This window comes from Caretta caretta, chromosome 1 (genome assembly GCF_965140235.1).
Source record: "Caretta caretta isolate rCarCar2 chromosome 1, rCarCar1.hap1, whole genome shotgun sequence".
Classification (NCBI taxonomy): domain Eukaryota; kingdom Metazoa; phylum Chordata; order Testudines; family Cheloniidae; genus Caretta; species Caretta caretta.
In genome coordinates, this window is record NC_134206.1 from 266,895,787 (window position 1) to 266,910,090 (window position 14,304).

A 14,304-nucleotide genomic window follows, 5' to 3' on the forward strand; every position below is an offset into this window, starting at 1 on the left:
CGTCTTCCCCTATAGGGCTATATTTCTCATGATGCACTGCAGTTTCTCCCTGTGGCTGGCCACCATGGTGCCACATGGGACTCCCATGATGTTAATGATGTTGACAAACTCAATAAAAAAAGATTTAGAGTTTCCAAATCAAAATTTTTGGAACTTTTTGTTCCAAGAAATATCAACACTTTTTAATTTCAATTCTGAATGAAAACAAATGGACAAAAATATTGGAATTTCTTGTGGTACAGAAATTCCATTTTTAAAAATCAGCTCTAAAGTTTATTTTATGTTATGGTAATAAAACAGACACTCAGAGGGAGAACGTTATTTAAAATGCCTGGGTGCATCTGCGTTTGTCTGAGTGGGAAACTGAGGGCAGGGTGACTGTTGTGCCATGCTGCAGGGTGGCCTGCACTAGACTGCACCCTGAAACATGTCCTTTATCAAAATTGCCCAAACTTCAAAAAAGCTTTGGGTTTAGATCAAGAAATGGACAAACATTCAAGTCATTTCTCATTTTAACTGAACCTGTCTCCATTGACTCATACTGGATTTGTATATTAGTGTTCTACAGAACTGGAAATAAATCTGAACACTTTGTTATTTGTGCTTGTTTTTCTCCAGGATTTTTTGTCTCGTTTGTATTTTTGTCTCAAGGAACTATTTATAGGACTGATATAATACAAGGTCTAGATTTAGCCAGGTATTTTCGTCATCCAGGAACTTAAACACTATAAAAAGATCAAATCACTCATTATACTGGGCTCAAATGGCACGCTGACTCATTATGCAAGCAAATGGAAACAAAAAATTGAATATGAATACATACATACACACACACACACGAACCTATGCATGCTCCTTCAATGTGTGCCATTATTTTGGTCAAACCAACCATGTGCCTTTAATTTCAATCCAAATCAACTCAGTGCCATTCAGTTGTGAAGATTGGGGTGGCAGGAGAGAGACTCAGTAGTGACTCCATTCAAGCACTGCACCAGTTCTGGACCAGGAATGTTTTTATATTCAGTGCAAGTGGTCACGAAACACTAACTCTTTCCGTCTGGCCAAAAAACAATGTGTTGCTTCAGGTATGCACTATCTGCCCACTTTCTAGGGAATGACGACTTTTATAGCACTTTGTGGCTGAATTCATCCCTGGGCTGATATAACTCCACTGGTACCCTCATACTTGACATTGCCTTAGAAAAGTCATTGACCTTCTGAGATTCTAAAGTTACCAAACCCTACAGCACTTATTTGGGAGATGGGGAAGTAACAAGCTTTAGGATTCACAAAATTTTTCTGTCCACCAAGGAAATGATTTGTATTCCATGGAGAGATCATATACCATCTACCAATGAAACCATGTGTTTACTATAATATTAGAACAATGCTGATACCCTTATACCATCAGCAGGGAATAATGGGATTTGATATCATAATAAAGTAAAAAGATTGAATTTTTAATAAATTCCAAATAAACTTGTCAATCGACAGTAAATTATCTTTACCTGTAAAATATCTACCTTCTATCAAATCTGCAGTGTGAAGCACCCATCACCCTCAAGCAGGAGTTTTCACAAGTGCCCAATGTTTGCCTAACTCTGCTCCCCTGGAAGTCTGTAACAGGTTGGTTTTCCCATGGGCTGGAGAACCCGGGGCTAAGCCAGCCCTGATTACAAAGCCAGGGTGGAATCAGGTGATCCCTGGGTAAAAGGCAGCAGGAAGCTGTGGGGGGCGGGGGGAGGAGTTGGGAGAGTGACCGAGATTGCAAGAAGCAGGAGGAAGCTCTCTAAATTGGGAGACCTGGGAGACACCCTGCCCAACAAGCAGGGGAGAGACTGAGCCTCAGTGAGGAAGGGGCTGTGCCCATCTGAAACAGGGGTGAAGACTGAGTCAGTTTGTGTTTTGTTCCGAAAGAATTCGTGTTGGACTACTGGGCGAGGGGCACTGAACTGGATTTGGGGGCCTGGAGGGAGGGGACGACCATGTGCACCAGGCAGCTCCCTGGGGTCCCTCCTGGAGTTTCTTTGAACTACTTTGTGAACTCTGACTTCTTAAAGGGCCCTGAATATATGGGCCAGCAACAGAGGCAGGCTGCTGTACAGTGACCTCTGTCCACTGGGGGGTGCTCAAGAGGCAACAAGCAGCCACACCACTACAAAGTCAATGGGAGCGTCACTATTAACTTCCAGGAGAGAAGAATATGGCCAGTGCTGAGCACTTTTGAAAATCCCACCATCATGCAGGCACTAAATCCCAGCATACAGACCGAGCCTAAATCCCAGCATACAGACCGAGCCTAAATCCCAGCATACAGACCGAGCCTAAATCCCAGCATACAGACCGAGCCTAAATCCCAGCATACAGACTGAGCCTAAATCCCAGCATACAGACCGAGCCTAAATCCCAGCATACAGACCGAGCCTAAATCCCAGCATACAGACCGAGCCTAAATCCCAGCATACAGACCGAGCCTAAATCCCAGCATACAGACTGAGCCTAAATCCCAGCATACAGACCGAGCCTAAATCCCAGCATACAGACCGAGCCTAAATCCCAGCATACAGACCGAGCCTAAATCCCAGCATACAGACCGAGCCTAAATCCCAGCATACAGACCGAGCCTAAATCCCAGCATACAGACTGAGCCTAAATCCCAGCATACAGACCGAGCCTAAATCCCAGCATACAGACCGAGCCTAAATCCCAGCATACAGACCGAGCCTAAATCCCAGCATACAGACTGAGCCTAAATCCCAGCATACAGACCGAGCCTAAATCCCAGCATACAGACCGAGCCTAAATCCCAGCATACAGACCGAGCCTAAATCCCAGCATACAGACTGAGCCTTGCCACATTTCTCTGGTACATTTCTCCGATATTTTTTGCAACATTTTTGCTTAGTTGGCCAAGGAAATGCTTGAGTCAAACAAAAAGGGTGAAAATTGTGAAGACTGAAAACCTTTGATTATTTTACAAATTAGATACAAAGCATGCATCAAACACGTCTTTAATGCATTTGGCAACTGGGCAGAAGTGCTTCAAGGCAGAGATCTTGGGAAAGATTAATCTCTCATGTTACTGAATTGATTTTAATGGAGTTACACCAGAGATTAATATGGTTCATTGTCTATTACTCTAAAGCACTATGCACACTGACAGCACAATAAATAAATAACGCTGACATTACCATCAGAGGGGTAGGGTGTATTGCTGAAAGTGAATAATAAATAACAGATTCTAATGATATTGTTAGCTTCCCAAAATTCCTTACTGAGCTACATGGGAAGAGAAATAGCTGCAATTGTTGTCCTGAAAAAGCTTCTTCCATTTTGAAAGATTCCACCAGTTTGAGATTCCCTATACTTAAAATGGGAAAAACTGATAATCTCTCTCAAATGGTAGAAACCTTGAAAGTGCAACTACTGTATTTGCAGGAATGGTAGGCTTGAATGTACATTAATAACTCTCCTTACAACTTGAACCTTCCCAAGAGTTTGACTATCAACTCTGATCTGCCAAAGAAATACACCAGCTTGAGGGATTGACCAACCTGTTCATGAACTTGTGCCGGCGGTGCAGGTAATAGATTTTTCTCCTGGAAGAACAGCAAAAATGAAGCCAGTCGAGAAGAAAACCCATCGTCAGTTACAGTATGAACTAGCAAGGAAGGAAATTGAAGATAGAAGCCTGTAAGAGGTGGAGGAAGAGACTAAAAAGAGAGATTAACAGAACTGTCACAGGAGCCCAAGACAAATTATGACACTGTTTGAATTGCAGGAAAGTAATGGTTTCTGTCATTACTTTTTTATTTCTGCTGTTTATAATGCCTGGAGGACAGGGATTCAGAGGCATTTTGGTTTCACAGTATTCAGCAAATGGATGTCTGCTCTTTACAAGGCAAATACAAATGTGAATAAATTAAACTGTATGCTTTTAACATCAATAATTTAATCATTAAATATAGCATTGGATAAATTACATGTTGTTTAAATAGGGGAATGTTTAAAAATCCAGGAAAGTGGAAACCAAAGCCTGACACTAAACTATACCATCATACATGCAGTATTTATCAGGACAAATGCTGGGTCTCTGGGAAGTAATCTCCCCCCGCCCCAAACAGAAGAACATATAGACTGCAGAAGCAAAATTAATATGTGGTTGGCACATGCCCCATGTGCAGCCCACTTCTCCCACCCCTCATATCAGGCATACCTAACTCCTATTGTGAACGGAATAAGCTGTGTGTGTGTATGGGCAGGGGTGGAGGAGGGATACATGCATAGGGGTCAGTGAAGAGTCAGGAGTGCACAAGTATAAGCATTCTGACCACACCCCCTCACTCCTATGACCCAACCCCAGGTTGCCCCTTCCTGGCTCTTGTCACAGAGGGCCTGCAGAGCAACATCCCTATCAGCTCCAGTTGGAGCCAGAATGGGGTGTCCAGGTTCCACCCCATTCTCCTGCTGCTGGTCATTGTTCTCTTGCTATGCTCCTGTCCACAGTGCCTGCCAGAATTTGGACCACTGCTTTCAGCATCTTAAAACTTTTCAAAAATTTGAGGGCAGTTCAGCCGTGGGTTTCTTAATCTTCCTTACAGCAAGATTTGGATGTCTTAGTGAACTCCAGTCTCCTGCTCCTTAGTTTGACTTTGTCATCCACTGGAAGTCATTGTTAACCCAAGGCAGGTTCTATGTATTCTGAAATGTTCCATCATTTAATGCTGATCTATACCAGTTCTGGAAAACGAAAGGTTCACACCACACAGCTCATTCTGCGAATTTGGACAGATTTTAAAATACCATGGCAATATCCATTAGTGCCTTAGAAGCAATTATGTTTGGCAAGTTTTTAAAATAAAAGCTGTATTGTTGCTTAAAACAATAGAGGGAGGAAAATTAGTTATCAATTTCAATTACTTTCAGCATTTAGAATTTAAATAATGTAAGATATTTTGCAGATCATTAAAGCCCAGATTGTGGAGCAGATTTTCAAAAGCACTCCGTGTTGACCTAACACTACCCCTAGCCAGGCCGCTGACAGTAATTCCAGGCCCCAGGGCAGAACAGGGGGTCAATGGCCGCGCCAGTCCGCCTGACATTTGGCCAGTGCTGTGCCTGCTTGTTGTCCAGCGAGCTACCGGCTGCACTGCTGGGCGCACTCTTCCAGCATAGTCAGGGCTTCTACATGCCCGCCCAGTAGGGTTGCCAACTGTCCAATCACGCAAACCCAAAGACCCTTGCCCTGCCCCTGCCCGGCCTCTTCCCTGAGACCATGCCCATGTCCCACTCCTTCTCTAAGGCTCCTCCCCCTGCTCACTCCATCCCCCCCTCTCCCCAGTCACTCACTTTCCCCCACCCTCACTCACTTTCACCAGGCTGGGACAGGGAGTTTGGGTGTGGGAGGGGTTGCGGAGTGTGGCTCTGGGAGGGAGTTTGGGTGCAGGCTCTAGGCTGCGGCCGGGGGTTGGGCTGCAGGAGGGGGCCAGAGGGTCGGTGCTTACTTTCGACGGCTCCCAAAAGCAACCAGCACACCCCTCTGGCAGTGGCTCCTAGGCAGGGGGCCCAGAGGTCTCCGTGTGCTATTGCCCACAGGCACCGCTCCTGCAGCTCCCATTGGCCTCAGTTCCCGGCCAATGGGAGCTACAGAGCTGGTGCTCAGGGCAGGGGCAGCACGCGGAGACCCTCTCTCTAGGGGCTGCAGGGACGTGCCGGCTGCTTCCAGGAGCAGTGCGGAGCGAGGGTGGGCAGGAAGCCTGTCTTAGCCCCGCTGTGCTGCCAGCAGTGGCTGGGGGCCCCCGGCCCTTTTAAATCTCCGAGGCCCCTGGGCAATTGCCCCCTTTGCATAAACCTGCCTCTGGTGACGTCAGTGTTAATTCTCCCACTGAATTCAGTGGCAGCACAGTTAGGCCAATACTGAGTGCTTTTGAAAATGCTGCCTAGTCTGGCCCAAATCTTCAGAAGTTTCTACCAATATTGGGTCCCCTGCTTGAGGCACAAAAGGCCTAGTTTACCGAAGTGCTGAGACTTAGGTTATCAGGAACTGCAAGTGCTCAGGAGCTCTGAAAATCAGGGCACAGGTGTCTCAGATTAGGCACCGAAAACAAAAACCAAGGCAGACAAATGTTGGCCTTCATGTTTACAGTCTAAACAGTTAAGTTACAGTTAAAATATTGGGTATAAAATGTTTAACAAAAAACTTTGTCTAATACACATTTTTGCAGTAACATTGCAGTGACTTCATATTATAGTATACTGGCATAATACTTTGCAATGGCTGTGCAAAGAAGGAAGCCATGGACAGACAGCACATCAAAGAACCACTGAATGTCATTTTTAGTTTTTAAATATAGGCTAAATGCATGTTGAAATGGCTATCTATTGAAAATGGTGACTTCTGGTAAGCAAGCCAGATCAGGAAGGCCCGGGTTTTCTACCCGAAATTTTACTTTTTGCTGGATCATGCTCCCATCTGACAAACAAGAGCTGTTAAAGTTTATTCGACCAAATTCATCCCACTGTTATGCCAATGAAATCAGTGGAGTTACATTGAGAGAATTTGGCCCATTGTCTTAATATTTGTAGCACACTTTTTAAACTACTGTATAAATACCCTTGCAGTCGTTCATGATATAATTTACATAGTTTTTCCTTTTTAATGTTAAAAACACACAGAAGGGAAAGTTAAACAAGGCTAAAGAATTCTGAGGTTTGTGTTAACATGAAAATCCTACTAAATGCAGATTGAGACTGAAAATCTGTCCTTAATTCATCTTTAATTTTCCTAATAACTAAGACTATGACAACACAACAGGATGTAGTACATAAAAGGCACATTTTCATCTCAAAATGGGGAGGAGACATCCATAGAAGTTCTCTGAGGGGCTTTACTCTGGGATCAATCACCATTTGTGACTCTGGGCTTTCTTCTCCTCTTGCTCATATCAGAGTAAATCAGGAGTAACTCCCTTAAATCAGTGGAGCTGTACTGATGTAATCTCAGGAAGTGAAAGGAGAACCAGAACCTATGAAGCTTTGGGTTTGGCCCATTTAAGCCAAACACTTTACACTATTTTAACACAGTTTTTATAACCAGTAGATTAAAACTGTTTTTAATATCAGGATTGAAACCCATCATACAAATCATATTTGACAAGAGGGAAAAATTGGTCTGAATGACCATTTGGAATTGATTTGGACATCAATAGCACAGAATACAATTTCTGTTCTTTCAAAGAGAAACTCTATGTTTCAAAAGAAAATCTTCCATCTGAATTCCTATCTTCTATTAGATTGAATGCTTATTTATGTTCCGTATTTCCCCAACTACACACTATACAGACAGACAATTTACAGGTGCCGTACATGCCAGATACGTCTAACAGACATGCACCTTCTGTGCTGCCGTACGTACCTGGATCGTCTCAACTGCCCATTGATTTCAAGGACATGTCCATTTAAAAAACAGCAGCGCACGAGTATGCAGGGGGCTCCGGCAGTGAAGGGGTTAAAGGGCCTACGGACAGAATACCCCATGAAAATAGCAGCACTGCTAAAACTGCTATTGTACTAAAATTGCAGGCAAATTAACAAGACATATCAGTGACTCTGGTATTGGTGTCACTTCATTTATATTTTCTAAAGATGTGAGGTATTTCATAGAATAGCTTTTCCGGGCGCATTTCAGTTTTAGTTTTACACTCTCTTTACAGTAAAGCCTGAGCACAAAATGTAGCTCCACCTACCTGAAAGGCATTCTTACATTCATTACTTCTGCATATCTGCCCAGGACCTCCCACGGGGCGTGCAACTTCACAAAGATGATATCACCGTTTGTTAAAGATGACTGCAACAGAAAAACAGAACAGCCACCAAGCCAAGTGAGGGCCAAAGAACCTTTAACACTAGTCAATTTCCACCCACCCACAGATATGTTTCAGAATTGCAAGGGTTTCTTCTTTCCACAAATGCACATATAAAACATTATCCTTGACACTGCTCTGATGATTTCCTTCCAATGGGCTGTCTTCCTCCAGAAAAGCATGTCCATTACAGGGGATGGGTAGGAAACAATGCAAGGAATGCTCATCTGAGCCTCAGGTTTGAGTGCTTTGCTTCACATGCACTCCTAGCTCCTGCTAGCCTGAGAGAAACAGACTGAGGCTGAGGCTTGGATCTGATCCTGCCACTATAGCATACAAGGGGCCTGATTACTTCTCCCCTCTAAGGGACACAAGGACCTCTTAACCTGGGGGGTCTATGTTATACTACAGCAGATATTACCACGTGTGCATGTGTATATGTTTTCATGAAAGAAAAAGAATACACAATGACATGGTTTTATCAGCATGACCTTGGGCTATCTGCATTCTCCCACCTGGGGAAATTCCACAGACTGTAGAGGGGGAGGAGACCTCCCTCCTGCCCTCAATCCTTGCAATCCCTGAATCCACCATGGGATGTCAGAGTGACTATCACCCTAAGAGAATAATGTATAGTGGTGCACAGATAGGGATGAGGGGAGGAATTCAGCTCTGCTGGTGGCCAGGAGGGAAAGTGAGGCTCTGTATGGAGAGGACATGGGAAACATAAGGGGTCTATGGGACTGTGTGGTTGCTGGAGGACAAGACAGGGCATAAAGAGGTAATGAAGAAGAATGCTGATAGCTGTCCATGTACCCACAATGTTAGCTGTTCACATATTTTTTAAAAGCCTGTGAAATTCCCACAGAATTACTTATAATGTAATTCGTGACAGCCACAGCAGCTCTCTATTAACCATCAAAACCCACCAACACATAACCAGGAAACATGTCTGGAGTTAAAGGGGGCCTGTTCACTGCTGAGGATGAGGTTAATGATATGGGTGCATGGATATTCCCCAATTATCTGAATTTAATCTCTCAGGTGTTAAACATTTCCTTTCACACAGGAGCCTCATAAATCTGTAAGTAGTCAAGAGAAATAAAATGTTTCCTTTATCGGATGTGGTTTGTTTCACTGATACCCTGCAATGTGATTGCATCAGTTTTTATCGGTAGAAAACCTAAACAAAACACATTTGGAGGGTTTCAGGCTTCTTCTGAGGAAGAGGATGAGTGAGAAATTATTCATATAAAAGTCATATTCTCACAGTAGTTATGAACAGTTAAAATTCATGAGGGAAAATGTGAGAAATTCTAAAAGAAAAAAAGAAAGGTGGATGCAAAACAAGGGAAATAAAAAATGAAATGCAGCTTTCTTCTATGCTGAAGAGAGAAAATAGGTCCTAATAAAATACCTGACAGAAAATATCCAGTGAATCATCTTAGCTACAAAAATATTTCAATGGATAGCTTCTGTTAATCTTCTCTTCATTAGAGTAGCAATTAAATACGGTCTCTCTCTACTTCTAAGTGCTTTTTCTGTGCTTCATCTATGGCTTTCTCCTCCAGTATATAATTAGTGAGTAGGTGGTATATATACTTAGTACCATGTTTACACAGTTGCAGAGAAGCAACAGATAATGGTGAGTTGCTGTCAATTTAGATCTCCGATCTTTATGAAAAATCCAAAGCATTTATGGATGATAATATCCAGTATCAACCTACAGGTCACATCTTTCTTTGGAGGCCTGTACCACAAATACATTTTTCCACCCCCAACCTTTTCCGCAACCAAATCTTTCCTTTTCATTTGTCGGGCCAAGTTTACTGAGATCAGTTTCCAGACCTGGGGACCTTAATAGAATATCGAAGGCTTGCATCCCGATGCTCAAATTGACATTTTGACATGTTGAATGGGCATTTACATGCCTAAATACTGAAATGTGCACCCAAATGCAGGATTAATGTGGCATTCACTGGGCCCACATTTGAAAATTGAGTTGAAGTCTCCTGTTGCTCAATTCCGTGCAGAGTGCTAAGAAAGAGTATAGCAGACCAGCCCCAGGCAAATCTCAGTCTTCCCTTCCATCCATCCCCTCCACACATACAACTATTTAGAAAGCTATACAAAAAGGGAGTTTCCAGACCGCCCTTGGGAGGAAGCAATAACTCACCCCAGCCTTCCCAAGGTTTTGGCCAGGTGGCCCTTGGAAAGCTATACCTGCATTTTTCATGAGTAAATGTATGGAGCTTGATTCACTTTTACTGTTGCTGCACCTCTGGGGGATGCAGCCTCAAGGGAGGTGAGTTGGTGTTTTCACTGCCTCCTCCCTCAGGTTTCTGCTGCCTAGAGAGGGCAACTTTTCTTCCCACTGGGACATTACAGGAGCTCCAGACAGGAGCAGGGATGTCTTGAAAAAATGGACTTCCTGGCTGCACTGGCCACACAGCCTCAGTCAGTCAGTCCCACCCAATTTTAAGGCCGTGCTAACTCTCCATGAGCTCCCTAGTAGAGGGGAAGTTGGCAGCTGCTTTTCACACCTTTCTGCTTTTCACACATTTTCTACCTCTGGGAGCTGTGTGCCTCAGCCATACCAGGGAAAGCCATGGTAAAGCAGGGGGAATTTAGCCCTTTTCCTTGATTACTTGATCATTGATAATAAATTATCTTTATTAGCATGAAAAACATGAAGTACTCAAATCACTCCAATCCAAAAATCAAGTCTCTTGCATGCGACTGCTTTTTTTCCACATTATTGACACAAAAAATAATACAACAGTCCTCCTCTGTGACACACTGAAACCATATTTCTCAACAGGAACAGTTGACTGGAAAGTGATGGGAAGATGATAAACAAATACAAACCTCGGCAATGAAACTCATGGGAATAGGAAAGAGATAGGGAGCTTATATCACTTCTTTGGATGAGAGCCGGGGCACTAGTGACTAAAAGTTGTCACCAGATGATAACTGTCTGGTGGTCAGTGTTGAAATGAGTTGGTACTCTCAATCCAATCCTTAGAGGAGAGTAAAATATATATTTCTCTTAGTACCTTGTTGGCAGTCTTCAGAAGGGCCCAAACTGAATGGCCAGGGAGACTTAGTTAGTACAGCTGGTCAGGAGAAGAAAAATGGTCTTTTCATCTAAAAATAACAAAATATCAACAACAAAATCCCACACAAGCAAACAACAACCCTTTTTTTGGTTGAAAACTCAAAATTTTGGGGCAAATTGTTTTTTTATAACCTCAGAAATTTTAGTGGCAAGCAGACACTTTCACTAAAATTTTTCTCTAGTTGAAAACCCAATTTTCTATTAAAAAAAACAGCTCTGACCAATCCTTTAAATTAGCCTCTTACATTTAAATCTAAATGCTTCCAGTTCCAGCCTCCAAAACATGCCAGCATGGAAACTTTCATTGCTTCTGTGTAGCACAAATAATGGGTTTCAGTCTCCAGTGCCATCAACCTACTAACTTGTCACAAGCATTAAATTCATTGTCTTTTTCTTTTCTTTTTTTTAAATGGAAAATAGAACTGGCTTAGAATGATCAGATTCTTTTATCCTTGAAAGTAAAACTTAGAAAAATGTTTTAAAATTGTGTCAAGAAGTTTCCACAACTTGCATGATACCCTCAATTATTTACTAACAATCTTTTCTATGCTAGGAGCATTTTGCTGGTACAGTTATGCGGTGTGACGAAGTTCCTCCTCTGCCTTGGTTGGTCCTGCGCTCATAAGCGGATTTGCTCACCTCAGAGATTCACGGCAGCCCTCAGTTTGGCCACTTTTGTGAGTGGCTCAAACCTGCCGTCCACTCAGCTAACCTCATCACTGGCTAGCTTGGGGAAAGAGAGGAGAACAATCCCCACAGTGTCTGCTGACCCACCTAGTGGGTCGGGGGATAGGCCAGGGACCTTCCCCTCTGGTGGGACCCACAGTCTAGGTCACCTCTTGTCTCAAATAGGGAGTTGGGGGGATGGGGGAACCCGGGCCCTCCCTCTACTCCGTGTGCCAGCCGAGGGCCCTGTGGATTGCAACTGTCTACAGTGTCTCTTGTAACAGCTGCGTGCCAGCTACAACTCCCTGGGCTACTTCCCCATGGCCTCCTCCCAACACCTTCTTTATCCTCACCACAGGACCTTCCTCCTTGCGTCTGATAACACTTGTACTTCTCAGTCCTCCAGCAGTATGCCTTCTCACTCTCAACTTCTTGCACCTCTTGCTCCCAGCTCCTCACACGCGCCTCACTAACTGAAGTGAGGTCCTTTTTAAAACCAGGTGCCCTGCTTAGCCTGCCTGTCCTAACTGATTCTGGTAGCTTCTTAATTGGCTCCGGGTGTCCTAATTAACCTGCCTTAATTGGTTCCAGCAACTTCCTGATTGTTCTGGAACAACCCATTATCTTACTCAGGAAAAAGGAACCTGCTTAATCTGGGGCTAATATATCTACCTTCTATCACTCTCCTGTTCCCTTACCCAGGGAAAAGGGACCTGCTTTACCTGGGACCAATAGCTCTCCCTTCTATCACTCTCCTGTAGCCCTCTGGCCTGGAGGGAGAAGGAGGGAGAGGGCTGCTGCTGGTACTGCTGCTGCTAGGCCCTGGGCTCTCCCTGCTGCTGTTGCTGCTCTAGCTGCTCCCCTGGCTAGGCCAGACACCATCCCCCCTTCTCTGCTACCTGGTTGCTAGCCAGCTGCTGGACCCCCCATTCTCGGAGCTGTTACTGCTCCAACTGCAGCCCCTTGGGGGGGGGGAGCCTGCTGGCCTGCTCCCCAGAGGAGAGGAGTGAGGGACCCCAGCCCCAGCGGTTGCTGTTGTGGACACCACCACCACCACCACCTGAGAGGTGTCCTTTCTACCTGCCCGGACCACCACCTGGAGTTCCTGGAGCGGCTGCTGCGGAGTCTGCTGCCTGGAGCTGCTCAAGCCCCGAGGAGGAGAAGAGGACCATCTACCAGTGGGGGAGCACCTAGAGACTTTGCAGACCACCGTGGAGGGGGCCTTTTGAACTGAGTATCTTTCAAACTGTGCTCTTGTGGTGGGGGTCTTGACTGTGTTTGTGGGGACACAGGGGGTGTGGCGTGGAGCTGCCCCCCAATCCATCTGTCCCCCACAACCCCCACCACCATCACTGCCCCCTCCATCACCCCCACTGGCTGTTTACCATCTGCCTCAGCTCCTGCCTCTGGACTCAGCTGCTTGCTTGGCTTGCCACGCCCTATTTCCACCATTTGGGCCAGAAGCAGCAGCCAGCCCAAACTGACTTTGTGCAAGCGCACGTAGGCGCACATGCCCCCTCCCCACCCCGGACTGCCCACTTCACAGCTTTGCCCTTTGCTACCTGCCCCATTTGCCCCTTGCAGCCTTTTGCCCCCCTTTTTGCCCCAGCCCCCCTTACTAGCTTCAGTTTGTTTGCTTGCCCTGCCCGCATCCCTCCGCAGCATTTGTTTGTTTGCCCCGCCCCAGCCTTTGAAGCTAGCCCTTTGGTTTTCCGGTCCTACCTCCAGCCTGCTTAGCCCCTTGCTCCGTGCGCCCATGCCCCCTCCCATGTGCTTGTGCCACTCCCCATTTTAGTTTAAACCCTCTTCACTGCACCCCCAATGCTGTTGTATCCCCTCCTCCCCTAGTGCAGCTAGAGGAGCCGGAATCCCACCCAGTGTTGGTCACTGATCCCTAACCCCTGATTCCCCCCCATCCAGCCCACCCCCTTTGGTGCCCTCCTCCCCTGCCTGCAGCCTAGCGGGGAGGAGTGGTTGACCTCCTTCCCCTCTCCCCTTCTCCTTCTGGTGTCTCCCCTTCCCTCCCCGCTCACGATGGCGGGGGCCGAGACGGGTGGGGCCTGCTGAGGCAATGGCCAGTGCCACGCAGCCAGGACCCGAGCCACCAGGGGCACCCCTCGTTGGTGTGGAGCAATTGACCTCCTTCCCGGGTGGGGGCCCTACAGAAGATAGTCCACCTCCTGATGCTGTGGCTGCCAAACCCACCATAGAGCCTGCACCCGGCAATGCTGAAAGCCCCCTCCCCACCCCCCAAATCCTTGAGCCTGACCGGGAGGTGCCACCACCCAGCTGCTTGGTTTCTGGAACCCAGACTCTCACCTCTGCCCCTGGCTCTGCCCCAATGCCGACCCTGTCCCTAACCCCTCCACCTCCTGCGATGTTATTACTGCCCCTGGGGCTGTCTCCTTCCCTTTTCCAGCAAATGACCCCCAGGGAGCGGCCTTTGTGTTTCCCTGTCCCGACCCACTAGGGGCTGCTATCTTCCCTCCGCCGCCCCCTATTGCCCCAGGGTTTGAGGTGGGCCGCGTGGTGCCAGTCCATCGGGCGCCCCGTCGGGGGTCCACAACTTGCCTGCCCATCTCGGTGGGCCATGGGGCTGTGCCAGGGGCTCCATCAGGGGATGACTAGGAGACAGTAATCCCACCCCCCCATGCACTG

The 14,304-nt window shown here is 46.2% G+C and overlaps 1 protein-coding gene across 9 annotated transcripts in view; it reads right to left on the reverse strand.

Moving 5' to 3' along the window:
• The window catches only part of ANO4 (anoctamin 4), a 292,125-nt gene that overhangs the window by 109,898 nt on the left and 167,923 nt on the right, over positions 1-14,304 (reverse strand). For 7 of the 9 annotated variants that reach the window (XM_048835453.2, XM_048835454.2, XM_048835448.2 and 4 more), the window contains 3 exons: positions 7,746-7,846; positions 7,415-7,516; positions 3,555-3,599 (listed from right to left, as the gene is read on the reverse strand). In XM_048835453.2, coding sequence (XP_048691410.1) covers positions 3,555-3,599; positions 7,415-7,516; positions 7,746-7,846 — 248 coding nt within the window. The remainder of the gene's footprint in view (positions 1-3,554; positions 3,600-7,414; positions 7,517-7,745; positions 7,847-14,304) is intronic. The other 2 variants (XM_048835449.2, XM_048835455.2) reach the window with 1 other exon arrangement.